This window comes from Bacillus rossius, chromosome 3 (genome assembly GCF_032445375.1).
Source record: "Bacillus rossius redtenbacheri isolate Brsri chromosome 3, Brsri_v3, whole genome shotgun sequence".
NCBI lineage: Eukaryota > Metazoa > Arthropoda > Insecta > Phasmatodea > Bacillidae > Bacillus > Bacillus rossius.
The window spans coordinates 1,935,658-1,962,234 of NC_086332.1; the positions used below are offsets into that span (position 1 = coordinate 1,935,658).

General features: G+C 40.8%; 2 protein-coding genes across 3 annotated transcripts; one reads left to right on the forward strand and one right to left on the reverse strand.

Annotated features, from left to right (window-relative positions):
• The first annotated feature begins 385 nt into the window (after window positions 1–385).
• LOC134530088 (large ribosomal subunit protein mL63) lies at window positions 386–9,090 on the forward strand. Of its 2 annotated transcripts, none has more exons than XM_063364671.1 (3): window positions 386–513; window positions 4,952–5,063; window positions 8,825–9,090. In XM_063364671.1, the coding sequence occupies exons 1-3, from the start codon at window positions 455–457 to the stop codon at window positions 8,969–8,971; spliced, it is 318 nt and encodes a 105-aa protein (XP_063220741.1). In that variant the 5' UTR covers window positions 386–454; the 3' UTR covers window positions 8,972–9,090. The 2 variants fall into 2 exon arrangements, with proteins under 2 accessions (XP_063220741.1, XP_063220740.1); XM_063364670.1 differs by lacking the exon at window positions 386–513 and adding an exon at window positions 4,215–4,291.
• Window positions 9,091–11,360: 2,270 nt separating this feature from the next.
• Window positions 11,361–25,625, reverse strand: LOC134530089 (crossover junction endonuclease EME1). The gene is made up of 9 exons (XM_063364672.1): window positions 25,578–25,625; window positions 24,212–24,394; window positions 21,806–21,896; window positions 17,801–17,947; window positions 15,542–15,852; window positions 14,808–15,032; window positions 13,534–13,732; window positions 13,384–13,440; window positions 11,361–11,770 (listed from the first exon to the last, which is right to left on the reverse strand). The coding sequence occupies exons 2-9, from the start codon at window positions 24,385–24,387 to the stop codon at window positions 11,654–11,656; spliced, it is 1,323 nt and encodes a 440-aa protein (XP_063220742.1). The 5' UTR covers window positions 24,388–24,394; window positions 25,578–25,625; the 3' UTR covers window positions 11,361–11,653.
• Between the last annotated feature and the right edge of the window lie 952 nt (window positions 25,626–26,577).

Below are 26,577 nucleotides of genomic sequence, written 5' to 3' on the forward strand. Positions count from 1 at the left end.
GCTGCCATGGCTGGCCAATCCTATCCTAGCACACGATGCATGCGACCCTCTCCCTGCATTGTTAATCCCAGCATGACTAGGCGTATAGGCTTCGGCCTGAGACGCACCTAGGTCCCTCCACTAACCGGGACCCCTCCCAAATACACATTTTAGTTGAGTTAGGAAAAAAAATTGTATTTTTAGTCAGATGCATGCCAGCTTACTGTGTTAGGGGTTTTGGGTGCCCCAGGCAAACGATTTCCACACGCTTTAGTTAATAATCATGTGTTTTGATAAATATAAAATAAATGTAATTACTTTAAAATAGATAAACGGTTTATGGTTTTTTCCGAATTGGTTTGTGTTGTTTAAAGTATTTTATATTTCCTTGACAAATGTAAGCAATATTCATTTTAACTGTTGGCATTTTGTAACATTTCTGTTTGATGAAGATTGTTTTGGGTTGTGATTAAAGATGAGGTTAACGGCGTTTCTTTTAAAGAGAAAACTTCCTCGAGGTCACATTTTTAGAGGGTAAAGTTATTTATAATTATGATGTCAACACATCTGTTGTGGTGATAGTAAAAGTTTGAGTATGTTATATTATGATCTTATAGATGTTAAGTTGGACTTGCCATTACCAGAATCCTTATACCGACAGGCGTTACATATTAATCCGACTGTTTACATCGCTATTATTGCACTGCCGTCGCCCGGGTTCTCGTGTTCGAGATCCGGCGTAGTTCTTAGCGAGAAGGCTGGTTTTCTACGTGAAACGTGTCCGGGAGGGCGCCAGGCTAACTCGGTGGTTAACCAAGAGGTGGGTGGATGGGTACGTATGCCCCTGCGTGGCCCACTAGGAACGGCGGCGGTGGTCGTGGTGTTAGGGATCCCTGATTACTGATACACTACTGGCCCTACACAGTATAGCATGCTGATCCCTAACTGGGTTGGGGACATTCACAAATAACACACCCGATTCTGGTTTGCACTGTCGCATACACGTCGCGCACAGAGTGCGGAGTGGACGTTTAATTAACGTTGGCAATTACACTTGCAGTTGCAGTTACACTATTTCCATACACAAAGTACACTATGTTTACACTGGGCGCTCTGACGCGCCGTCACTAAAGTTAAGCCCTCACGCCAGTCGAGGTTGAGGGAAAGAGTTCGATCGGATTCGGCCAATCCCGTAAATTGCGAACGGCGACGCTCGGGCCCACCTGTGTGGACCGCGGCTCGCTATTAAATTAGTTAAAAGTCTTTAACTAGATGTGGCCAGTGCCTGTGCACTTCAGCAATTAACCAAATGTCTGTTATTGCGGGAGTCGGCCAGTGCCGTATACTGCACTGCCTGCGTAATGCGTTGTGCGGGGAGTGTTACGTTTATGCGACTGGGATGGGCTCTACACCGTAAAAGGACCGGGCGCACACGGGGATTAATTAAAAAAGGTTTTGAAGCGTGACTATAATTACCAGAATGAAATCAGTGTAGACAATGGTTGAAGTCTCCCCGTGGGACGCATGTCCGTCCCGGTCTGAGTCGCTCGGTACTGGCGTCTGGCCCTGGCGCGAGGGGAGGGCTGAGCATTCTGTCGCGCCAAGGTTTCTAAAGTTCCATTATTCGGAAATTATTAAATTAATGAGATTGAAGGTGGCTCTAATTTCACACATTAAAAATTAACAATTAACTTAATACATATATACGTTTTGGAAATTGGATTGAACAAGTTTACATTAATTGAGTTTGAATAATCTGAGTCACACTGGAGACGGTTCGTCGCTTGATGACTGCTCCAGTGGCGAATGATACATGAAACTTTGGGGCTGTTTTAATTAAGTCACACACTACTTTATTGAAATTAGGCTGAAGGCCGCAAGGGGAGCACTCACAATTGTATCAATAAGAAACCACACGTGAGTGACCCGGGTACTCCTACGTTGCACTTCCTTTGCACGGGGTTGTTAATTAAAAGTGATGTGATCATTAATGTATGTTGAATTTACAATGTACTGGAATCGTGTTGTCTGTTCGATTAAGGCATGGGCTTTAATTCTACCCTTGCTCCGCGGCGCTCGCCTGACTGGGTGGGCCATGGCTAGGGGTGCGTTCCGTTAGCGGGGTTTAGAGCTTTAGAGTGGCCTTCGGCCGGACGTCAGCACATGAGATAATGTATGAACCGTTGAAAATGACGGTCGTAGGAAAAAAAGGGTAGCTTCAGAGTATCACCAAACAAGATCATAGGACGAGGAATTTAAGACGCTATGTATAACAATAGACACAGACGCATCTAAAACGGACCATGGTGTTGGGGCAGCCTTTTATGATAGTTATAATAAAACCTGTGGGTTATATTATCTGCCGCTTATAACCACCATTTACTATGCTGAGGCATATGTGGTACATTAACATTGCTGTATGTCCGACGGTAAAACATCCAACACCCCATCATTGTTACTGACTCGTATAGCTTCATCGGCTCTCTTAATTCCTACCCCTTACCTAAGGAACCCATAGTATGGCTCATCAAATACCTTTGTATGGAATTGTCAAAATTGCATATTGTGATATGATATATATGGATACCATGTCATATTCGGATTCGGGGTAATGAGATGCCTGACAGTTTTGCCAAATTAGCTATACATACTGACACAGTGGTGCCAGAAATTACATATAACATACTCATACCGTATTTAAAGATACTACCCATGGAGGAATGAGCTATGATGTGGCAAGGAAATGTACGCCAGCACGACAGAATATATACTGAACTATATTGGAATAGCGCCATGAGCAATAACATTATATTTTACCATCAGCCCCACGCTATTGCAGTTTTATCGTTCCACCTCCGGACTACACACAACTCATCCCCCCAACATTTACGTAAACTTGGCATCCAAGATCCGCCTGCCTGCGGTTGTGACACCATCCTGGTTGATATTAATTATTTGTTGTTTAATTGTCCTACTGTCCCATCCAGACATAACCTGTACACACAATTAGGTGCTCTCGGTTTGCGTTTTCCACTTGGGTACCCCTCAGTTCTCTTCCGGTCCACACATGAGGTCTGTATAGTGCTCGACTTATTTCTTAGAACATGAAATTCATATTTAATTGATGACTGTTCCTTGGGACCTCCGTCCACGGTGGCTGGTTCTATAGACCAATGATCTCGCTCCAAGGCCTCTATTGGCCTCGACCACCAACATAGGTAGTCATTAGTTCTTGTCAGGTATCCCTACACACTCCCAGGATAATAATAAAAAAATTAATGAAAAACATGCTTTACCCATTGCTCGTTGCTGTCATGACCTTTTCCTATGAGTGAAAGTACTTGCTTGAAGACATAGTTGTGATAGCTCATAGTTACGCAGTTCGTTCTGGCGGCGTCGACCTTGTGTGCATATAGTGTTGGTTGTCGGCGGAAGCCAATAACCATTCAACAACAACAACAACAAAAATCTTGTATATGGTGCTTACCATTGCTCTTTTATTCTTACTAACATAGTTCTTATAACTTAATAAGACCACACACATTTTTGCAAATATTTTTTTTTTTTTGTGTTTATAAACTGTATTATTATGTTATGTATGAATTCATAATACTGTTTTAACTGTACCTAAATTACTGGGAAACAAGTATTTCATTGCTGTTGTGCTCAACCGGTACGAATATGATTGCACACGTCTCAAAAAATCACCTGCTGCTGACTCCAAGATAACAGTTGGCTATTACAAGCCATTGAATTTAATGTTAAGGCTTTTTTTATTTATTTTAATTTTAGAATTTATGACACTTGTTAGCATTTACAAATCAGCACATGCAAAGGGAATAAATAATTACATGGTTTAGTTGTTTGGAATCTTGTAAAATCTAACTTTTAAGTCATTGGTCAAGAGTACTTTTATTTCACTTTTTCGGTGACATCATTAGGGGATCAACTTAGATATGTAATTTTTTTTTTTTGTTTAAGGTAAATTTCCATATCAGTTTATCCAAGTCTATAACTTGATCATGGTGGCATGATCCTGACTAAATTGATCCTGTGGTACATGTTGCTTGCTGTTTTAATTTAGTACATTGACAGATCCTGGACTTAAGAAAAACTTGTGATATAAAAATGTATTATGATCGTGAGCTGAATACAAAAATAAGATTCCACAAGACCTGGCATAGATTGTATTGTGATATTTTTATTGTTTTCAGGATCTGTCAATATACTAAATGAAAACAGAAAGCATCATGTCCCACAGGATCATGCCGTCAGGATCAAGGGATGAACTTGGATGCATGATACGGAACAAGTACCTTTTCTAATTTGTTCAGGTTGTGTTAAACAGTATGAATGTGGTGGCTTACTGGTCAGTGGTAGTCCAAGGTGACATTGTAGGGTGAATGACTGTAAGGTTTACCGGTACACTTGCACAAAGCTTATAGTGGCCTTTATGACTGTCGACTGCAGGCATTTTGCTCTATCTGACAAGGTTTCAAAACAATCTTTGACAATAGGGTTTTAAGTTAATCTCAACTATGTGGATTTACCTTTATCAAAAGATTCAGAAAATAGTTTTTTTTAGCATCTGCTTGTATTTGTTTCTTAAATTTTTGCAGAAATGGTGCTTCAAAATTAATTCGGGATTCTACAATACTTCTGTAGTTTGAATAGTGATGAAGTTCAGCAAATTTGTGTAGTAAGTGCCATTAAAAACCAGACATATTAATTTGAAAACATTCAAATTGCTGCATCAAAAGCTACAGTGAATTAAATAACTTTCCTTCAAAATTTTACTCATTTTTAACTTTCTGAAACGTTAAGTTCCTACACTCTGCCAACTTCATCACTGTTCCTCATTTACAGCAAAATCAAAGAGAGAGGTTGGTTAGGTTAGGTCAGTTACATTAAAAATATGAATTGTGTAAAATATATTTGCCACAAAATAATATCCTGCTACATTTGTTTCCAGGAAGTACAGATTGGTGAAGCAAGTTGATGCGAAAGGAAGGGCAGACCTTAGACATGCCTATGCCATAGAGGAACAAAACATGTTTTACCTACGACACCCTTACCTCTCTGTGGTAAGTAAACTATCTAAAATTACTTTTCAAGGTTGCATTTAGTAGTGTCACTTCAGAGACCACGATCACTCAGTCTTCCAGGCATTGCCAATGCTCTTGTCTTCCTGGCATGCGGGATTTGTTGTCTTAGTTTCACTTCCCGTGCGACCATGGGCTTGCTGTATGGCAGTACACCTGTGTAACGCACAGTTGTTCAATGTACACCTTATGAGTGTGTGCTAGTTAGAAATATTTTTGTAATTTTCTCATAGTTTAGATGAGATATTTACTTATAAATTATGTTAATGTAAGATTCTTTAAAAAATAATAATAACAGGGAAACACAAGTCTAAGATTTTAACCATGATTGTATACAACCTTAATTTGTATCAAGATAAAGTTTCATTGTAATAAGTACAGAAATTCTAATTATAAAATATCTAAAATGTAACCATCTGTTTAATGCTAATGTGTAGTCTTACAGGGAATTGCATATCTTAGCATTACAATTTACATATTGCTTCAAAAAAAGAATACATTTGGACCATGTCACACACAAATCATCATAGAATAATTGTATGCCTAACATAAATGCCTGCATATTTGGGAATGCTCTACTAATTCAAGTTAATTGCAACAAATTTTCACTTCTGATGAGTTCTGGGTTCTGGAATATCTCTCTTTAATAAAATCTCACACGTGTTACATGACGGCTCATGCAACAGACACACACATTAAATGGTACAGAATCATTTGATACCTACCACAGATCTGTGCGATGTCTGGAACAATCGGCTTCAGAGGATTTTGGACTTCTTTGCACTAACCTTCACGGAAAAAAACCATGCAGATGAGTGCTGCCAAGGCGGTAACTGTGGCAGGAACCCTCAGTGTGCATCTCCTCCATATTGCATTACCATCGCATAGCATCCCCCGAGATGATGCCCATTACGAGCGCTTGGAAAAGTTAACACATGCTTTTGGTAATATTATGTACAGTAGAATCTCGTTATAGCGAGCACGGTAATAGCGAGAACACGGCTATAACGAGGTATTTTTGAGGAATTTACGACGTGATCGCTTTAAGCGCGCTTTTGTTATTTGTCTGCTTTATCTCCACCCCTCTCGCTCGCCACTAGACATCTTGCCGTTGACGCGTCACATTCTTCAGCCGTGCAGTCGCCACCTAAGAGCGTGGCTTAAAAATAGAATCCCATCCTTTCTTTCTTTTATCAAACTTCCGTTAGTTATCTGTGCCGTGTGTAGACAAAGTTTGAGATTTGAACAGAAACAACGTAAGAAAGTATTTTTTACAAATTAGAAATATGTTTTTGTTTTTATAATCGCATATTTTCACGTTTTTTTGATTGTTATCTTAAGAGATAATATTAAAAAACCGCTCTAATGAGATTTAATTGTTTCTTGGTTAACAAAAACTATTAATTATCAAATATTGTTAATTGTTTATATTCTATTTATTATTTACGCGACGGCATACTGTACGCGTACGCAATACGACTGGATTCGTTGCTGCAACATAACATAGCATGTTATGTGGTATCAGAAGTAACGAGTAACGTAACGATAGTAACGAGTACTAATTGTTATAGTAACAAATACATACGGGTACAGATTTTTTCGTTACTTTTACACCTCTAGTAGGCACTATCGTATTTATTACCGAATCGCTAGGGCAGTTTTCTTGTAACTTTTGTTTCGGTCAGTTGTTGGGGTATCTGTCCGGGAAAGGGGTGGTGATGGTTTGAGTTTAATCCCAAATTTATTTTCTAAAAAAGTTGACAAGTTTCTTTAAATGAAAAAAGTATAGTTTTCCAGCGACTATTTTGTTTGAGGCGTACGTGCGTTGCCGCAGCCGCACTCCTTATCGTCGCGCTACACTAGCACCACCTGTTAACAACATCCCGAACCAACATGGCCGCCAGCAGACTGCCCGCGTCGACAATAGATAGCAGGACAATGCTGCGTCGGCCGCGGGCTGAGATGCTATACTTACGTGGCGTGGTAGGGTATTCTGGTTATTTTGACGCAATCGGTGATCGCATCTGTACTTATGGGGTATCGTTTTAAAGAGAATTCACACATCTGCTCACAGAAATTAAGATTTCGTTAGTATAACCTGTTATTTTCCAATTATACAGGTTTAAACACAATTTTTATGCTATTTTCGGTTAATTTTAATTTTTGGGGGCAAAAATTTGTCCAATTCGGTTATTTTTATTTATTTATTTATTTATTTGTTACATGCCACACCAACAGCACAAGGCTCCAACGGTGGGCACAACATGTAAGACATGTAAAAAAAACAAATACAGTAACAACAGAACAATAAATTATAAGAACAACAAAAAGTAGGACAAACAAAGACAAGACAACATAACATACAAATATCCATATGAGTGCTTAACTTCTGAAAAGTACTTAAAATAACAAAAATGTTTCATGAGAGTAATAAATGTATAAATACAGAACATATAATATTATGTGGAAAAATACAGTTGGTATCCTTAGATTAATACATCTGGTATTAAATAATTTAGGTAATAACATTAGAGCATAAAGATAATTAATCTTTGGATGCCGAAATAATAATTTTTTTAACAAGTTTTTTCTCTCTGGTAGGTTGTAAGTGATTAACATACATATTAAAATTGTTAACAAGTCTATATATAATATCATTTGTATTTAAAAGTGTGCACAAAAAAGTGTGCACAAAAATGGTGGGTTACGGCTATTAAAAGAAGGAATTTTAATGCCAGTAACATCAAATATATGAGGACATATAAGATTACCATAATAACAATGGAAGACAAAAATGGCATCTAAGATCTTTCTTCTAGTTGATAATGAACCAAGGAGGGAATTTAAATCTATGTTATTGATGGTATTTAATTTTTTGTTAATATAGTCAGATACTTTAGATTGAATCCTGTCAAGCTTTTCAATATCAGTGTTATTGATGCTGTTCCATATAATAGAACCATATTCAAGTTTTGATCTTATTAGAGCTGTATAGAGGGAGAGAATAGAGTCAATATTGGAGGTGTTAAAGGTGATAAATTTAATTAGACCAAGTATTTTGTTAGATACCGAGATAATGTTTTCAATGTGAAGATGAAAAAATAGTTTTTGATCCAGTAAAATTCCTAGGTCTTTGACATGTTGAGATTTTTTAATAGGTGAGTTATCAAGTTTGTATTCATATTGCAATGGGTAGGTTTTTCTAGAGAAGGTAATGATAGCAGTTTTTTCCATGTTTAGATTGACCAAATTATTTGTGCACCAATTTGCAATTTCTGTAATATCACATTGTAGAAGATAGCTGTCATGATATGAAGAGATTTTTCTATATATCTTTAAGTCATCGGCAAAAAGAGTGCCAACTGAGTTCTTTAATCCAGATATTATATCATCAATGTAGATATTGAAAAGTAAAGGAGGACACGGTTATAGCGAGGATCAAACCCGGAACCGTGACACCTCGCTATAACGGGACTCTAGTGTATTAGGTTTGCCATTCTTCAAAGTTAGAAACCTATTAAATAATTGTTTTAGTAGGCTCTACTGATAATAAATGCAGTAAATATGTAAAACATATGATATTAATTTCATCCAAATACATATTTTATTTTTTGGAATTAATATTTGTGTGTTGATAATATATACATTGAAAATTAAACTTTACAATGAGGAATTTTTTAAGGCTGATCTAGTGTTCTGGTTGGAAACAGTCAGGTATAATGAAAGGGAAGTAACGGTTGCAGGAGCAGTCGCGGGGCCACGCCGCGGCCCTCGGCAAGCCCCAGGAGTGGCTGGACAGGTTCCGGCAGATCCGCACCAGGCCGTGGCGAGAGTCCGTCACCCTGGAGGAGCGCCTCGCCCACTTGCGCTGCAAGGAGGCCTGGGACTAGTCTCGCCGTTACCCTGCGTGTACTTGGACCGCATTCAAATATTGAGACCAGCACATTTTTCATTTCAGAGAACAGGCTATATTTAGAAAATAAAACAATACGGTGTTACATAAATGCAAGTTTGGTTTTTTTTTTTTTCTTCTATACTTAAAAACATTCTTTTATGGTTGAACAAGACAACTGCTGGGACGATGCAGGGGTTTCTGCCGGGCCGGCCGCACGACGGCTTGCCTGAGAGCAGTTGGAGTTCAGACTTCCCCTGACGCGGCACCTCAAGGTGATCTCTCAACTGGGAATATTTTTATGCATTAATTATTATTTTTTATTAACAACTATGTGATCATTAGTTTTGACACTGTTCATCCGTGTTATTAGTCGTAACACAAGGCGCTTACAAAATGTGATTCTCTGATTCATTCAGTGTAGCATTAATTTTGAACATTTCTGAGGTTTGGCATTTCTTGGGATGAGCAGGGCAGTGATCCATGAAAAGCACAATCTTTTGATTTCCTCACCCCCATCTTTGCATCCCATGCTCTCACATAGTCTTCAAAATTGCTTTGTGTCATCCACAGACTTTTTTTTAAGCATACTTGCATGGTAAATGTCTTAAAGTTGTTAAAACATTGTGTTTTTTTCTTTTCGTTTTATTATTTACCAACAATAACTTTTTAATGCCATCTATGTTGGCAACCAGTAACACTGTCACCCTTTCCTTACTTTGTTTACCTTTGTGGCATCCAGTTGCAGCGGTCAGGTCCGCTGCCTTCAAACTTCGCCGCGGGCGTCGGCGCATCTTCCCCTCCTAGTGTTGTGTATTGTTTCTCCTCGCCTCCCCTGCTGGGGTTGGCGCATGCGCGCTGTGCTTTCACTTTTAAAACAAAGGTTTTGTCCAGAAGCATGTTGAAAAACAGACCACATTCATTGATGTTGAATACATTTTTTTGTTCAAAGTTCTTTATAATAGCAGGCAACTTTGTGTGAATCCGACTTTGGACAGTATTTTCTCACGTGCATATGCCCCTCCCTCCCCCTCAGATTCCCCACTTAGTTATATAGCCAATTCCTACTTTGTTCTTAAATCTATCTAGCCAGCCATTCAATGAGTGAAATTCAACCCGTAGACTATGCACTATTTGTTCAGCTTTCTCTTAAAATTGGGCCGTTTGTGAATGCTCCAAGTGCCTTCTGCTCCTTAAAACATGCCAAGAGTAAATTTTCAACCTCTTCAATCTTCATTTTTACACTTTGACGAAACACTAGTCGTCAAAAATAGGTCTCGCTTCTTCATGATTCCGTTCAAAGCAGATTGCGGCATTCAGAATTGTTTTGCCACAGTCACTCTTGGTATCACAGAATTTGCATCAACTTTATATTATTTTCAGATTTTATTCAAATGATGCCTTCCATTTAATGGGTCCTCCATACTTGTAGAAGCAATCATGATCTGTTTTCACAACACTAAATGTTTATTATGCTTGATAACCTTAAAATAACTTCTAGTAAGATCGCAAACCTAATTCAGTTTAAGCAAACCCCTAATTGTAAGTTTTGTGTAAATAAAAATCAGTTTTTTTTTAGACTTATTACATGGAATAGGACCTAAATGAAATATTTTTAATTGCTATAAAATGAAGAAAAAAGGCAAAAATGTGTTATGTATATGGATCTATTTTTACTATAGTTCTGAACAAAATACATTATTGCTAAGGTAGCTAACTTCATTGCGGGGTTACGTGAATTGGAACCGCCCCATGCATGGGAGACGTCTTCCCTGATGCCTCGTTCGAACTCGACTCCTCTTTTCATTATTGTGAAAAATATTTCAATTTGGCTAGCCAACCAAAAAGTGACTCTGCTAAGAGTAAGACTTAATGTCACTTGCTACCTAGAAAGCTTTTCAGAGGTGAAATTTTTTGATAAATGTGTTTTTAATTCAATAATATCAACAAGGAACATTAAAAACATTGAAATATAGAAGTAAGACAATTTCATAGGAAGTAAATGGAAACCCACGATGAAATGATGGTGTTAGTGACAGGTTGCTATATCTCTACCAATCTACAATGAATTTTACAATTTAAAATACATTTTCTTAAAGTAAAAATAAATAAAATATTGTAATCATGTGATTCTGTACCTACTGCACCTGTGACATCAGCGCACTGTGCAGTCCTGATTCTAACTAGCCTGCGAGCAACAAGGAATGAGAACAGACTGTATGTAAACCTACTGTGAGTAGAGTTTCAAAGCATAGAGATGTGCACAAAAAAAAAGTAGTGCAAGAGGAAGGAAAAGGAATTTGACCAGCATACACTCCCATCAGAAAGGTTTTGTATCCAGTTTTTGTCAGGTGGTAAAAAAAAAGTTCAAAAAACAGGAACACAAATTTTTCATGGCAAGAAATATTGGTTTATGTTCTCAATTTCACAGTTGAACAAAACATTTTGTTTGTTTTTGCTACACTTGACTCCATGTCTTGACAGAGTAAATCTCCTCACACACACATCTTAAAGAAGTTTCTTTGTGAACTGCCGAAAGAACTATTCTCAAAATTTCTGCAACCTATGGCAGTCGAGAACAAGTCACTCCATGAATCATGTATAGTTAACCTGAAAACCAACGACTGTATTTAGAAATAGGTAGTTGTAGCAACAGACAAGCACTGGTGCTGGCCCGCCACTACTCTGGTGCCAGCAGCGAGTCTGCGTCGCCCGCAGTGAAGAACCTGTGGACCTTCCTGCTCAGCTCAGGCCCGACCCGACGCGTCGAGGTCAGCGGCCCCAGGGCGCGCCTGATCTGCACACGACACGTCACAGTGACAGCTGCTGTCCGCTGACTCTCCGAGATCAACACAATAGCTACCGTATTTACCTGCATATGGGTCGCACCATATGTCTGTCTCCACTAGAGTTCCCTGGATACAAGTGAAGTCTTTGTGTACCATGTCTCATCTTAATGGCATAAGAAATACAGCACTGGTGTTGACCCTTGGTTCTTTGTCTGTTAACTGCACATGAAGGTGTGAGACAGCTCACTTCTCTCTCTCCCTCCCCCACCCCCGCACTACCTAACATGACAAAGGAGATGATTTCAATTTTTTACACACCTTCTTCCTTTTGTCTATTGTATTTTTTAACTATTTTTTACCTCATTCTTTTGCCACCGATAGAGAAGAGGTGGCAAGCTACTCTTTGTCAGTTCCTTCTACAAAAACTAGCACTCGCGTTACCAGCAAACTTGTGCGGGACTGGAGGAACGTAAAAGATACACTTGTAAACACCGACGATGGCTGCAGTTTGTCACAGTATGCATGGGAAATCTCATTCAAACACATTAATGACTGGGCACACTGGCATCATAGACACCTGTCAGGATATACATGTTTATTATGTACCTGCCAGTTCACGGGACATTTACCAACAGATGGAGGGAGAACCGTCAACACTGCCACACAAGACTCGTATACCTTATACACACTGGCTGGTTTATTTTTAGATTTTCCCTCCTTGCCTCACCGTTGCAGCTCAGCAGACCTGACCCTTGATAACAGCGCTGCTCACGGAACTTCATACTACCGCCAACATATTTGCATTAAACAAATTATACTTACTCATGTACTTATATTTATTAAAAACCAAAATACAGATAAGTTGGTTATTTACGCATAAGGATAGAACATTTTTTAAACTAAAAATTGGCATAAAATGTGCGACCCATATGCAGGTAAATACAATATTTTTACATTGAAGTAAGCAAAATATTATATTTAGGAAACCTGCTTTTTTTAAAATATAATTTGGAATAAAACACATTTCTAGGGAAAAAGTACTCTAAAATAAATTTTAGCTTTTTTATGCATGAGGATATAAAACAAAAATGCTTGTATAAAACACATTTTGGATTTTTTTTTTTAAAGATATAACATGACCATTTTCTTGTTAGTCAAGCATAGCTAATTAGCAGTGAGTCATTCTGAGGGTAAGGTAGTCATGTTCAAGGCTTAAGGCAGTTTTGCCATAGCGCAGGTTGCTTAGGAGCTATGCCGCAATCACTACAGAGATCAGTGTTTGCATGTCACATTCTGAAATATATTTCATTTCTCACGCAATCCAAATTGCTTTTATATGCATGTATTTTTTAGAATTTCAAGAAAATTTTTTTACAACAAATGTAATTTACTTCTAATGTAATCATATATTACTACTAGTCCAACAGTGACAATGTAAAAATAAAAGTAAAGAACACCTGAAGCCACTTAGTGTTGGCAGTATAGAATAAGCCTGCAGTGTATTTCTAACTCAAACCATTTAGCTATAAGTTTAACTACACTACCCTAAAATACTATTTTGCATCATTAAATAGTTCCCAACATGTATTTACTGCTAAGGAGATCAGAGAATCTAACTTACGGGGAGATCTTGCAATAACAACTCCGCACTCCGCTGCGATTCACACCGGCCGTACGCCTGCAACAAGGAAGTTTAGCGGACACTTGAGAAATGATGGAAACCGGGACCAGAAAGCGCGGTGGAGGTCGAACGAGCCGACAGTGCGGTCACCTGCAGCAACGCCCGCGGGCTCTGGTACTTGGACGCGACGGCCTCCGCGGTCTCCAGCGTGGCCAGGTTGAACTGGCACAGCTGCTGCTTCCACAGGCGCAGTAGGCCGTTGCCTTCTCCGTCCACCCGCACGCAGTCCTTGGAGTCGGCCAGCGCGAACCAGTCGCACTGCTGCTGCTCCTTGCGCTGCCGCTCCAGCCTGCCGGCCCCTCTCATTCACCACATGTCTGGTGTTTACAATCACAACCGTAAATAACACTATGTACACCATAGCACTCCTGAACTTAAAATTCCCGAAATCCCTAACCTCAATGCTAAGTAATCTGCCTTTTGCATCACATGTCCAGGAATTCGCAAAAGTGCTGCAAGTAATTCTTCGTGTTTTGGATCTCACATTCTTTTTATAGTTGATGACCCACAAGAACTTTGCAAAAGCTGATTCAATCTTTTCGCCATTTTTTTTAAATATTGTTGACAAGGATGATTGCAATTAAAGTTTTTTACCTCTTCATTGTCAACTTATTTGACAATTTTAGATAAAGCTTGAATTGTAAAATCATTTAATTATGTTTTGCAGTCATTTTACAACACAGCGCACACTCAATATTCAGGTTATGGCACACAAACTCATTAGGTACCATAGATTATCTAAACTTCTTCAATTGTGAACTTTCAGGAACTAATATAAATATATGGTATAGAGTACTTATCTTTCAGTTTCATTTTTCAGAATGGTATCTTTTCTAGTTTAGTTACTAATATCAACACTAAAGTTACAATTTTCATCTTGTTTTTCAATTATTTTGCAATGAAGGATACATACATTTTTTTTTGGAAAAAAGCTTGTTTACTTTATAATTATGAAAATGTGATTTTTTTATTTTGAACTTTGGTAGCAAAATTCGCATTAACCGTTAACTTATACAGGTAAACCGTAACTTGAGAGATCAAAACAATGTACCTATTTCACATTAACCGTATTTTGTATTAAAAGTACTGAATAACATAGGAAAGAACACTTCATTTTCAGGGACTGTGAAAGTACTTCTCATAATCAGAGAATTTCGTACCAAGCCGATTTTTATTAATGAGATTCGACTGTATTCGCTTTTACCATCGACATAATGCATTCGTCAATCTGTGTTAGCTTCAGCGGTCAAACATTTAACAAAAATGAATGATTATCCTCCGCGCTGCACACTGAAGGTGCTCAGGTCATCACACAACAAGGGAGCCGGGGTCCACTGCACAGGAGCACACGGGAGCACACCCACTTGTAGGGCCGCTCGGCGACGGCCTTGGAGAACTGGGCCACGAGGGCGCCGAGCGCGGCCGGGGACTCCACCAGCCGGTGGCAGCAGCCTGTCGCCAGCTGCACCTCCGCCAGCGCCTCCTCCAGGCGCTCCCGCGAGACGCCCGGCCCCTCCAGGGCGCCGGCCCCCTGCTCCGACCCCCGCACGCGCCCCCGCAGCTGCTGGTTCCTGCGGGTCTTCTGGAGCCTGCGGGCAGCACTGTTCCCCGCTCGACCGTACAGTAGTTACAATATTGGCGAGCTCTAATTTACCCATCCGCTGCATTACAAACCTATTTCATCAAAAGATACTGTGATTTTGTGCGACATCTATTAAATGTCTCGAGCCAGAAGCTAAAAATTTACTGCCATAGTAATCTACTTTTTTTTCCCCCCCTCCAAATTAAGTGTTGTTATTTGGTTAGCTACACTATTTTTCAAACCAGCCATTTGAAACTTATTAATTTCCGCAAAGCTACTGCATACAGCCAACTCTTGAAAACACACATGCATAAACCGGAAAATTCAAGGGAACTGGAAAAGAAACTGGCAATAGCCATGTAGGTGAAACAACCATCCTATAAAATTCTCGGAGTGATTTTAGAGGGGTTAAAAAATAACAATTAGAATAGGACTGGAATGTGAACCCAGGCGAACCTGCACCACTGTGCCACATGCTTGAACCTGCGGAGAGAAGAGGGAAGTGACGCAACGCACCGGAAGTACTGGTCCGAGCCGTACACGACGAGGGTGACGCTCCTGCCCGGCAGGTCGGCCCGCAGGGACCGAGCGTGGGCGCAGAGCTGGCCCGAGGCCACCAGCTGCTCCAGCTCGGGCCACGGCCGCACCACCAGCACCTCGGCCTCCAGCCGGGCCGAGTCCCCGGGCACGAGCCTGGTCCAGGAGACACTGCGAGGGACCGCCGCGGGCTGCACGCTGAAGCGGTAGTCGGCCCCCTGCAGCGCCAGCAGCAGCTGCCCGCCGTACGGGTCCGTCAGCAGGCTGCTGTCCAGCTGCACCTCCACGTACTGCCGCACGCCACATCGCACTCGCTCTCCGGGCACTTGTCCAAGTTTCCAGGTCACTTGCAAACACCACTTACCACATGTCGCATTCGCTTCATGCCAAAATCAATAATCTTATATCACGTAAAGTATATATTTTCCCACACAATTTGGGAACGTATTAAATAAATGATCCTTGCTATTTATGGAAACTAATGCTTCAGAATATACGCCATTTATAACAACACGAGCATTTTTAGGAACTAATTAGTCGTGCTAAGTGAGGGATAGGTGTGTTACAATGGGTAATGGATGCAGCCCTACAGTTAACTAAAGGTCTGTTAAAAGAGGATGCACACACACACATGATTTGTTGATTTAAAAGTAATGTTCGGATGAAAATGTGGTACATAGTACACACCTACAGTTGTTCATGACAACTAAACTCCGTTCACTCTTAGCTGAGTTCTGAAATGCACAAACACCGCCGTATCACTGCGCCGCGTCAGCAAGTGATAGGCTGAATTCATCTGGCGCGTCAAGCACTAGTTGCAACACACACACTTCAGTACAGTCGGTGCTAATAAAATAACGGAGACGTAACATAACAGGAAGCACCGTAGCACTTTGTTCAGCGTAGGTGGTTCATTTGCGAAGAAAAAACTATGCACTTTACGCCTAATAACCGTCTTCACAAAATCATCACAAGTTTTTATAACAGGATACTCAAGTTTCCTTTTCTTCCCGGAAGATGTTAATGTCCCAGAGTCCTGTAATTCTTTCCTTGCACGAAGCACACTGCTCTTCGAAACACACCTAAATTCCGCAGTTAAACTCGCGATATCGTTCACACGACAATCCGGATATTTGTCTGAAAATGTTTTAAAAACATTCAACACAATAGTTTTCTGTGCACTTTTCAAAGGCTTTCCTGTTCTGTGTTTTACAAAACTCGGTCCGACGTCAGCCATAACAAACCGTGCGCGCGCGAATCCGAAATGCAACTGTTGCGCCGGGCATCAACTGTACACTGTACAGTACCTTTTGTCTATGCCACCGTACACACGGCGTCTGCTAACATAATTGTAAGTACATACTTGCTGACACATTAAACTGTATTGGAAATTAATGATGAATCGCTATAATGCTATATATCAACAATTGTTATAAAAAAGACAGTGTAAAAATACTTTTGTTTACAAGAGGCTTTGTTTATTCCAAAACTCAGGTAAGAGTGAACGGAGAATATAAATCATGTATGTTTATTTTTAATTTCGGTTTTTTAAAAGTATACTGAGCATGTTTTATATTACCACAGGTCTACTTTTAGTTGAAATGATCATCCCTGTCTCCAAGTGAAAAAAGGCACAGGTGCCTGTCCACCTGGGTGTGGAGGCGCAAAGGGGTGAGGGGAGGGAAGCAAGACTAAGTGTGATGTGGTGTTGTGCTGTCTACTTAGTTTTACAAGATTTACAAACATTTTTTTCGCATGTCACAAGGGGCTTATTGGAAAGTTTAAACCAAAATATATGTTCCCCTGAAACTGTGTTTTAAAGTGCCACAAGTATACTGTAAACATTTACACCGGCAGAGATTCAACTGTTTAGCTTCCCGTGATTAAAAGATTGTGCTTAGGTTCTCGGTAAGTGCTGGTCATAATGCTGGGAACAGGAATCTGGGACCTGTGTGACAGTACTCTAATTACAAGTAAATTTTAAACTATCCAAAATGTTAAAGATGCTATCTGGAATAGGCTTTCTTGAACTCGCTTCATACAAGTATTTATATAAGACATTTCTTTTTGCTCTTTTTCACTGTAAAATAAAAGACTTACTTTAAAAATGTTGCTAAAGTTAAGGAAAAGTGATAGATGTCTCATGTTACAGTACATATAATAAACAAGTTACACAGTTCAACACAGAGGTAGGAGGAACTGCGAACCGTGCCAGAAGGGCAGCACGGCAGCACACACCTTGACACACTCTCCAGGCTTGGTGGCGCGCAGCTGCTCAGCTGCAGCAGCCTTCACGGCCCTGGCCAGCTGCTGCTCCGCACGCCTGCGCTCGCGCTGCCTCTGCCGCTCACGCTTGTCCTCCTCTCGCAACTGCCTCCTGGCCGCCTGCCACAAACACATACTCGCATCTAGGCAACTGCCTCCTGGCCGCCTGCCACAAACACATACTCGCATCTAGGCAACTGCCTCCTGGCCGCCTGCCACAAACACATACTCGCATCTAGGCATCTGCCTCCTGGCCGCCTGCCACAAACACATACTCGCATCTAGGCATCTGCCTCCTGGCCGCCTGCCACAAACACATATTAGCATCTAGGCATCTGCCTCCTGGCCGCCTGACACAAACACATACTCGCATCTAGGCAACTGCCTCCTGGCCGCCTGCCACAAACACATACTCGCATCTAGGCATCTGCCTCCTGGCCGCCTGCCACAAACACATACTCGCATCTAGGCATCTGCCTCCTGGCCACCTGCCGCAAACACATACTCGCATCTAGGCATCTGCATCCTGGCCGCCTGCCACAAACACATACTCGCATCTAGGCATCTGCCTCCTGGCCGCCTGCCACAAACACATACTGGCATCTAGGCATCTACCTCCTGGCCGCCTGCCACAAACACATACTCGCATCTAGGCAACTGCCTCCTGGCCGCCTGCCACAAACACATACTCGCATCTAGGCATCTGCCCCTGGCCGCCTGCCACAAACACATACTCGCATCTAGGCATCTGCCTACTGGCCGCCTGCCACAAACACATACTTGCTTCTAGGCATCTGCCTCCTGGCCGCCTGCCACAAACACATACTCGCATCTAGGTAACTGCCTCCTGGCCGCCTGCACAAACACATACTCGCATCTACGCAACTGCCTCCTGGCCGCCTGCACAACAAATACTCACATCTAGGCATCTGCCTTCTGGCCGCCTGTCACAAACACATACTCGCATCTAGGCAACTGCCTCCTGGCCGCCTGCACAAACACATACTCGAATCTAGGCATCTGCCTCCTGGCCGCCTGCACAAACACATACTCGCATCTAGGCATCTGCCTCCTGGCCGCCTGCCACAAACACATACTCACATCTAGGCATCTGCCTCCTGGCCGCCTGCCACAAACACATACTCGCATCTAGGCATCTGCCTCCTGGCCGCCTGCCACAAACACATACTCGCATCTAGGCATCTGCCTCCTGGCCGCCTGCCACAAACACATACTCGCATCTAGGCATCTGCCTCCTGCCGCCTGCCACAAACACATACTCGCATCTAGGCACCTGCCTCCTGGCCGCCTGCCACAAACACATACTCGCATCTAGGCATCTGCCTCCTGCCGCCTGCCACAAACACATACTCGCATCTAGGCACCTGCCTCCTGGCCGCCTGCCACAAACACATACTCGCATCTAGGCAACTGCCTCTTGGCCGCCTGCCACAAGCACATACTCGCATCTAGGCATCTGCCACCTGGCCGCCTGCCACAAACATATACTCGCATCTAGGCAACTGCCTCCTGGCCGCCTGCCACAAACACATACTCGCATTAAGGAAACTGCCTCCTGGCCGCCTGCCACAAACACATTCTCGCATCTAGGCAACTGCCTCCTGGCCGCCTGCACAAACACATACTCGCATCTAGGCATCTGCCTCCTGGCCGCCTGCCACAAACACATACTCGCATCTAAGCAACTGCCTCCTGGCCGCCTGCACAAACACATACTCGCATCTAGGCATCTGCCTCCTGGCCGCCTACCACAAACACATACTCGCATCTAGGCAACTGCCTCCTGGCCGCCTGCCACAAACAAATACTCGCATCTAGGCAACTGCCTCCTGGCCGCCTGCCACAAACACATACTCGCATCTAGGCAACTGCCTCCTGGCCGCCTGCCACAAACACATACTCGCATCTAGGCAACTGCCTCCTGGCCGCCTGCCACAAAACACATACTCGCATCTAGGCAACTGCCTACGGGCCGCCTGCCACAAAACACATACTCGCATCTAGGCAACTGCCTCCGGGCCGCCTGCCACAAAACACATACTCGCATCTAGGCAACTGCCTCCTGGCCGCCTGCCACAAACACATACTCGCATCTAGGCAACTGCCTCCTGGCCGCCTGCCACAAACACATACTCGCATCTAGGCAACTGCCTCCTGGCCGCCTGCCACAAACACATACTCGCATCTAGGCAACTGCCTCCTGGCCGCCTGCCACAAAACACATACTCGCATCTAGGCATCTGCCTCCTGGCCGCCTGCCACAAACAGCCTCACATCAACCTAAACAATAACACTACATAAGTCTAAGTATAAGTCAATTTTCTGAATATTTACTTTTTAGAAGCTTGCAAGTACTGTATTGATTGAGTGTAGTTCCTATTTTGTTTTAAAGCCACCAATACCATATCAGAACTTAATAATAAAATTAATGTGTTTTTCTTGTTAAAAATAAATTAATTATTAGCATCTGTTTAGCCACGGTTCACCGTCAACAAATACGAGTGAGATACATAATTAAAACTGATCAAAATTCCATGATTATGTGTTCTGTAGTTCCTCTCTCCTGTTATGAACTCTAACAGCCCTGATTATTGTGGTCAATTTATTTATGTCCGTAAACATTTACACTGACATTAAAAAATTTACTGATGATGAGATATTAATTGTGATTCAAATTCACAATGGATTTAATAATAACGCAAGCTTACATGGAACAGCAAATGAAAATCAACACAAATGAGAAAACTGTGCATTATGTACAAAAATATGTTTACACAAAGGAGGCAACATGTTATCACAAACAATAAATCTTTGGAATTAAATTTAATAACTTTATTTATGTGTGAATCCAATTTTTAACAAACTTCATTTGCACGGGAGATATTTATGTACAAATATATAAAAAATATAACGAGAAATAAGCTTTAATGTACAAAAGACTAAAAGAAAAAATCAATTTAAAAAAAATTTATAGTTTTTATGAATAACATGGTTGGTCAGCCTGCTTTAAATTATTTACTTTAACATTAAGTCATGGTTGTACATTAGTGAAAGATATTATTTTTTGCAAGTCAAGAGAAAAGTTATGTTAATTTTGTATTTATGAAATAAAGTTATTACATTGAAATGAACTTACAATATTTTCCCAGCAAGTACAGAAATCAGTACAGTGTTACGGATAAATACAGATGACTGCGCTTGTGAACTAACCTTAAAATAATTTACAGCATCTTTTGTATATTAGTGTTAGGAGAGTTGCGTAAACATTGCCATATCACTGCAATTGTGGCAAGAATCAATTTAGGTGAATATATTTTTCATACAAATTATTGACAGTTCTCATGACCAACCATTTGAAATATGAAATGATTCCTTATGTGGTACAATATTCCTCCTTACATCTTGTGAATCGACGGTGGAGTTGAAGAAACAAAGAATCCCGACTGCTGTCCCTTACGAAGCACGATACTAAGACGGCCAAGGTATTCTCAAACACGCAAAGGGTGCGGGTTTTGGAAAATTGGCAGAATGCTCTGTTAACGATATCACCGCACTACTGCTGGTGTTTGCCTGGGAAATGTTTCAGTTTGTGGAGTGACAGCCAGAATCAAATGTCGGTACAACTGAAAGAGAGCTCGCTGCTTCAATATTCATGCACTCTAGGTGGGACTTGGTTTAACTACAGCTGGCAAGATGACTGGATCATCCAAGTCTTTCATGTTACACTTTTCTTGTGTCCACTCATGCCCCTCGAATAGACAATATTACTCCATAAGAAACAATTCAAATATGAGATGAAAATATCTAGCAAAAAGTTTGTTTGATATTCAACCATGTAAAACTATCACCCACAATGACATAATACTAACAGGGTGGTTGCGTGAATGTTTTTTTTAGTTATGTTAAAATTGCACAGTTTGAACAAGTATGCATTTAGAAAACTTGAGGTAGACGAACCATGTTGGAACACTGGAACCTTGGCCTCTTCTTAGCGGTCGAGCTCACACCTTGTCGATCCTTGTCACCACACACTGTCCGCTCTTCGTATCTGGAACCAGGTTTATAAAAATACCAACCACTGATTCAGAGATTGGGAAAACAAGCTTCTTGACATAGATGTTAATTTCTTACTTGTTTACACTTTAAATGCTTTTTTTTTAACTTCCAAAAATTTTTTTTAAAGTTAAATTAGTTAAAATGTCATTTGTTAGTAACTTATCCTTTATAAAATGCCACATAATTCAGGTTTCAAACTTGTGTTACAAAATGCATAACTTACACATTGAGAGAACCAACCATGTCTAGTAAACTTTCAGTGACTTGACTTACTTTTATGCCCATGTACAACAACAATTGTTTTTAAAATGACATATGTCACTTAAGAGTTCTCAGCATTTTAGTAAATACACAAGCACAACGCAGTCACCATCTTTGCTGCAGAGTTTCTCTTGTCTTAAGGACAAAAGGTAGGTTGGCTAGTTAGATTGAAAAACGTACAGATTGCAAACTCTTTTGTGTGTTTCTTTAGCGAAAGTGTGAAGTATCACAGCAGCCCCACATGTGGTGGTTCTCTGCCCCAGTTGCAGTGACCAGCATGCTTTGCGATGTCTCCGTGTCTTTGATGCAGCCAAGTTAATGCATGAAAATATAAGCACAACTGATTTAATACAGTTTATATGAGAATTAGGTTACTACAAATGAAACCTGTGGCTTAATGTTTGGCAGTATGTTGCACTTAACAATTTTTTTTTAAGTAAACTAAGCGTTAAGAATTTTTTTGTGGGTTTAATGTAGACTGACATGAACAAATTGTTTTAATGGTTACGGTACAAAACTAAAATAGAATATATGCATGTATTTGTATATATGAATATTAGGTTTTCAAACATTAATTAAGTTGCATTAAAAAGCTAATTTCCATTAATAGAAAGTAATTTATATAAAATCATAGATGCTAATTTTTCCAGCCCCTACTAATTCAAGTAGATTACTTTAGAAACTAATACTGATGTATAAAATAATGATACTGAATGCAATCCTAAATATTTTATGATGCAGTAATCAGAATTTTAATCACTTTTACAGATTAGATCGATTTTCTCTCAGCCTTGGGTAGGCAATGTTAGAATATAAAAGTATAAAAAATTAAATATGACAAAACCAAAATTTTCAAGATGAATCCATGATCATACAGACACAATAAATGGACGTAACTTGAATTTCAGTTCATAACTTTCTGTGAACACGGTCCACGTAGAATGCTACACGAGTTGTCCTATTACAACTAATTACCACTGAATGGAACTGTAATGCTCATCTCACATGTTAGGCCATGTTGGTAGTTTCATTTCCATTACATTGATTTACTTGTAAAACTGTCTAGCATTTAATAATACTTTGTGCCAAATTTTGTCAATCCACATCTAGTAAGTTTTATCTGCAATTTGTAAAATGTCATCATTAAGCGATGCCCATCATAAAAAACTACTGTGCGACTGTTTACAGCTTTTATATAACTTGTAGGAAATATTTCGTGACAAAATTTGGTACAAAAAACTGAAATACAAGCGATCAAGTGTAATAAATTTACAGTAAGTCATTAAATCAAAGTAATATCACTATAAAAAAACCACGAACATGGTATGTTAGCTTAGCAAGTTACATAGTATGCCAGACTTTTAGCCCTGCAATCCGGATTTGATGCCCATACTATACACTTTACATCATGTGGCTACGCTCAGAGAGGCTTAAGACAGCACAGTTATCATGGACTGCCAGCCACTGCTGCTCACGAAGTAATACGAGTCATCATGAGGTTGAAACTGAACCATAGAACCTTGCCTGTTTACACAAGAATCTAGACTTCGCGACCATGTCAACTGACTTAACACATTGAATTTCTGTAGTGTGTTTCATCTGGTAGAGATACTGTTAGGCCTATGTTACGTTCCTTGCATTGCTGACCAATGCCTGAACACTAGAGGCATTGGGCATTGTGTACTATCACTCCCCCCTCCCCACCTACAATGATTCTGTTATATCAGCAGAAGTAGGCTGGCTTGTACAGTCAGGTAAGAAATACTTGAGCAACACTTCACAGGTTAATAACATGGAGTAGTACTGCCCCCTTGTCTCTGTCAGGACTGTGCAAGCCAGCCAAGACTCGTGGGCTCTTGCTACACAGCCAGCCATTCCCGTGATCACAATTCTAGCATCACACGTACAACAAGGTATCGCGATGCGGAACTCTGTTCTCCGCTCACTGTCCACTTAACGGCAAGTAACCCGTAACATGCCCGTACAGTTTGACAAGAACGAGCTGCTCTGGTCCAGTGCGAGAAGCTGCGAACCAGCGACACTCACTCGACGGCAACCACGGACTCGTCGCTGTCCGACACGGTGTGGGCGTGCCTCGGGGGCTGCCCCAGTCCCAGGCCTTGCTCCACCTCTGCCACGCTCGGCAGTCCCTCGGCCGCGGGGGCACTCGGGGAGGCAGGGGCACTCGAATCGCTCGACAGCTCTATCACGCCCCCCTCCATCGCACTCCTGCAACACAGACAACACCCTACTTCTTGTCCGTGCTGTGGGGAGCATTGCAATACAGTAACTGCTTTTTAAATTCTTAATAAATGGTAGTTTCAAATGCTATAAAAATCAGGGAAATATAATTTCAATAATTTAATAATTATTAAATTACTAAAATGGTTTTCGAGCACCATATCAATTCACATAGCATTACTATCAAAGCAAGAAAGAAAACCGAAAAATTATGATTAATGAGTCAGTATAACAAGGTTTATTGCATTGATTGAAGCAATAAATTGCTATCAACCTGTGTGGACAGGGGAGATGCATAAAGAAAGGTCAACATTTCTCCATTATCATGTTGGCTTGGAACACGTTCTAAAAGGTGAATGCATGAGTGAATGAATGAATGAATGAATGAATATCTTGTAAACATTAAGTACATAAGACAAAGGTTATATAATGGAGTAGAGAATGGAGTACCGCAAGAAAACCCACTAGCTCACTCAGGGGCGCAACAACTAAATTTCCAAGGGAGGGGGGAGGGGGGCAATATACCTTTTTATAAAGAATCATCATTACCCCCTATTGAAGCGGGGGGTCCGGGGGTCCTCCCCCGGGAAAATTTGTATTTCAAGGTGGAAAATGGTGCTGTTTAAGCAGTTTTATTATATAAAAATTGATTACACAGCATTTTCTTTGCCCCCGTTTGCCCCCACTTCAAGGTTTCAGAGGGGGGGCAAAATACCCTTGCCCCCCCTGTTGTTGCGCCCCTGAGCACACTGCTAAGTACGGTAAATATGTTTCTCACTTGTGGAAATAAAAAAGTAACACAAGTGAGACATAGCGATAAGAAATTTCTTAAAATCTGGAAAAATAATTACTTATTATAGTTACTAAATACTTTTCTGTAGCGAACGATGTTGGAATACTTCAAGAATTAGCATACGTACTACAAAGCAACTAAAATAAATGATATCCTTATAATTGGATCAACGAATCAAAAGGTTTTATCTGTTTTTAACACTAGCTTTTTCTTCCGTGTGCTTTACCAAGGTTACCTTATGTTGCAAGCGAAGTTATAGGTTAATCGTTAACGGCAACAGTCAAGTCGAACTTTGACAATTTTAAGTCTTCCCTACATTTCTATTCAAATATAAGCTACTACAAAAAAAAACTCAATATAATAGCGTGGGAAAATAACCTTGGTGCAATAACAATTTTTGAACAGTGAAGAAACAGCACTGTCAATCGATTACTCGATCGATTTAACAGAAATGTTCGACTCAGTAGTCAAACTGTGATCATTTTCCGACATTTATGGTACAACACAACGTTACTACTATGTTTCTTGGAACATAATTTACTGTACAGCGGAGTTAAGGTGGGTTTTGATTGAAAATTAAGAATTAAGATTTAAGACTTAGTTGTGTACTTACCATATGACTATGTAAACTAGTGGAATGGTTTATGATTGTCGTGTGTGAATTTTGACGGGTCATGTGCAAACCATGACGCCGACCGCCGGTGCTCCCTCTGGTTCGCACAGGCCGTTATGTCACAACAACACTTACTCTTAAGTGCGCCGAACACGCCCGAGCTTGATGTCTGCCGAGTGTGTGAAAGTGCGCCGCGACGAACACCAAAGCGACGTCAGCGCCCGGCCGGGTGTGGCAATGCGCCTAATTAATTGTATAATTATTTTGGCAAATTAAAACAACTAAATTAATAACAATTTAAAAGAGGATTCATGTAAGGGAAATTATGTCTAATTGTTTTATAAGCATATATTGTGTAACTTGTCTGTCCAAAACTGGCCGGGTCGGTTTTCCCGCGTTTCACGTGGTTAGGCGCGAGGCCGCAGGGTGGTCTCGCGCTCAGTTACCGTCTGGAGCTCGAAGGGGTCGGGCGCTCCGCGAAAGTCGAGTCATCAACTTTAGCATCTCTTCAACATTTCAGCAATAGTGTAAGTTTCGTAAATCTTTTAATCAACTCGGCGCCGACCCCAACCCAGTCGCACGATATTTCGTGCGACTCTTAATTTATTAAATTCTTCCCACAAGGGAACTTTATTTTTATACGTAAATCCATGTCCAGTTTAAGGACCGCGTAGTAGTGGTACACAATTTTCGGCTGCTTAGCCAATTAATCGTTATCGTCGTAGATCCTCCGTAATAAGTGTTGAGAATAACACTGACTAACTT

What these genes read in the sequence shown, in the direction of transcription:
- LOC134530088 (XM_063364670.1), top strand. Translation starts at nt 4,230, where the DNA reads ATGTCCCACAGGATCATGCCGTCAGGATCAAGGGATGAACTTGGATGC. An exon ending in GGATGCATGATACGGAACAA is followed by an intron (nt 4,292 to 4,951) that starts GTACCTTTTCTA and finishes ATTTGTTTCCAG; the next exon opens with GAAGTACAGATTGGTGAAGC. An exon ending in GACACCCTTACCTCTCTGTG is followed by an intron (nt 5,064 to 8,824) that starts GTAAGTAAACTA and finishes TAACGGTTGCAG; the next exon opens with GAGCAGTCGCGGGGCCACGC.
- LOC134530089 (XM_063364672.1), bottom strand. Translation starts at nt 24,387, where the DNA reads ATGGAGGGGGGCGTGATAGAGCTGTCGAGCGATTCGAGTGCCCCTGCC. An exon ending in GAGTCCGTGGTTGCCGTCGA is followed by an intron (nt 21,897 to 24,211) that starts GTGAGTGTCGCT and finishes ACCTGGTTCCAG; the next exon opens with ATACGAAGAGCGGACAGTGT. An exon ending in AGCCTGGAGAGTGTGTCAAG is followed by an intron (nt 15,853 to 17,800) that starts GTGTGTGCTGCC and finishes GGCGTGCGGCAG; the next exon opens with TACGTGGAGGTGCAGCTGGA.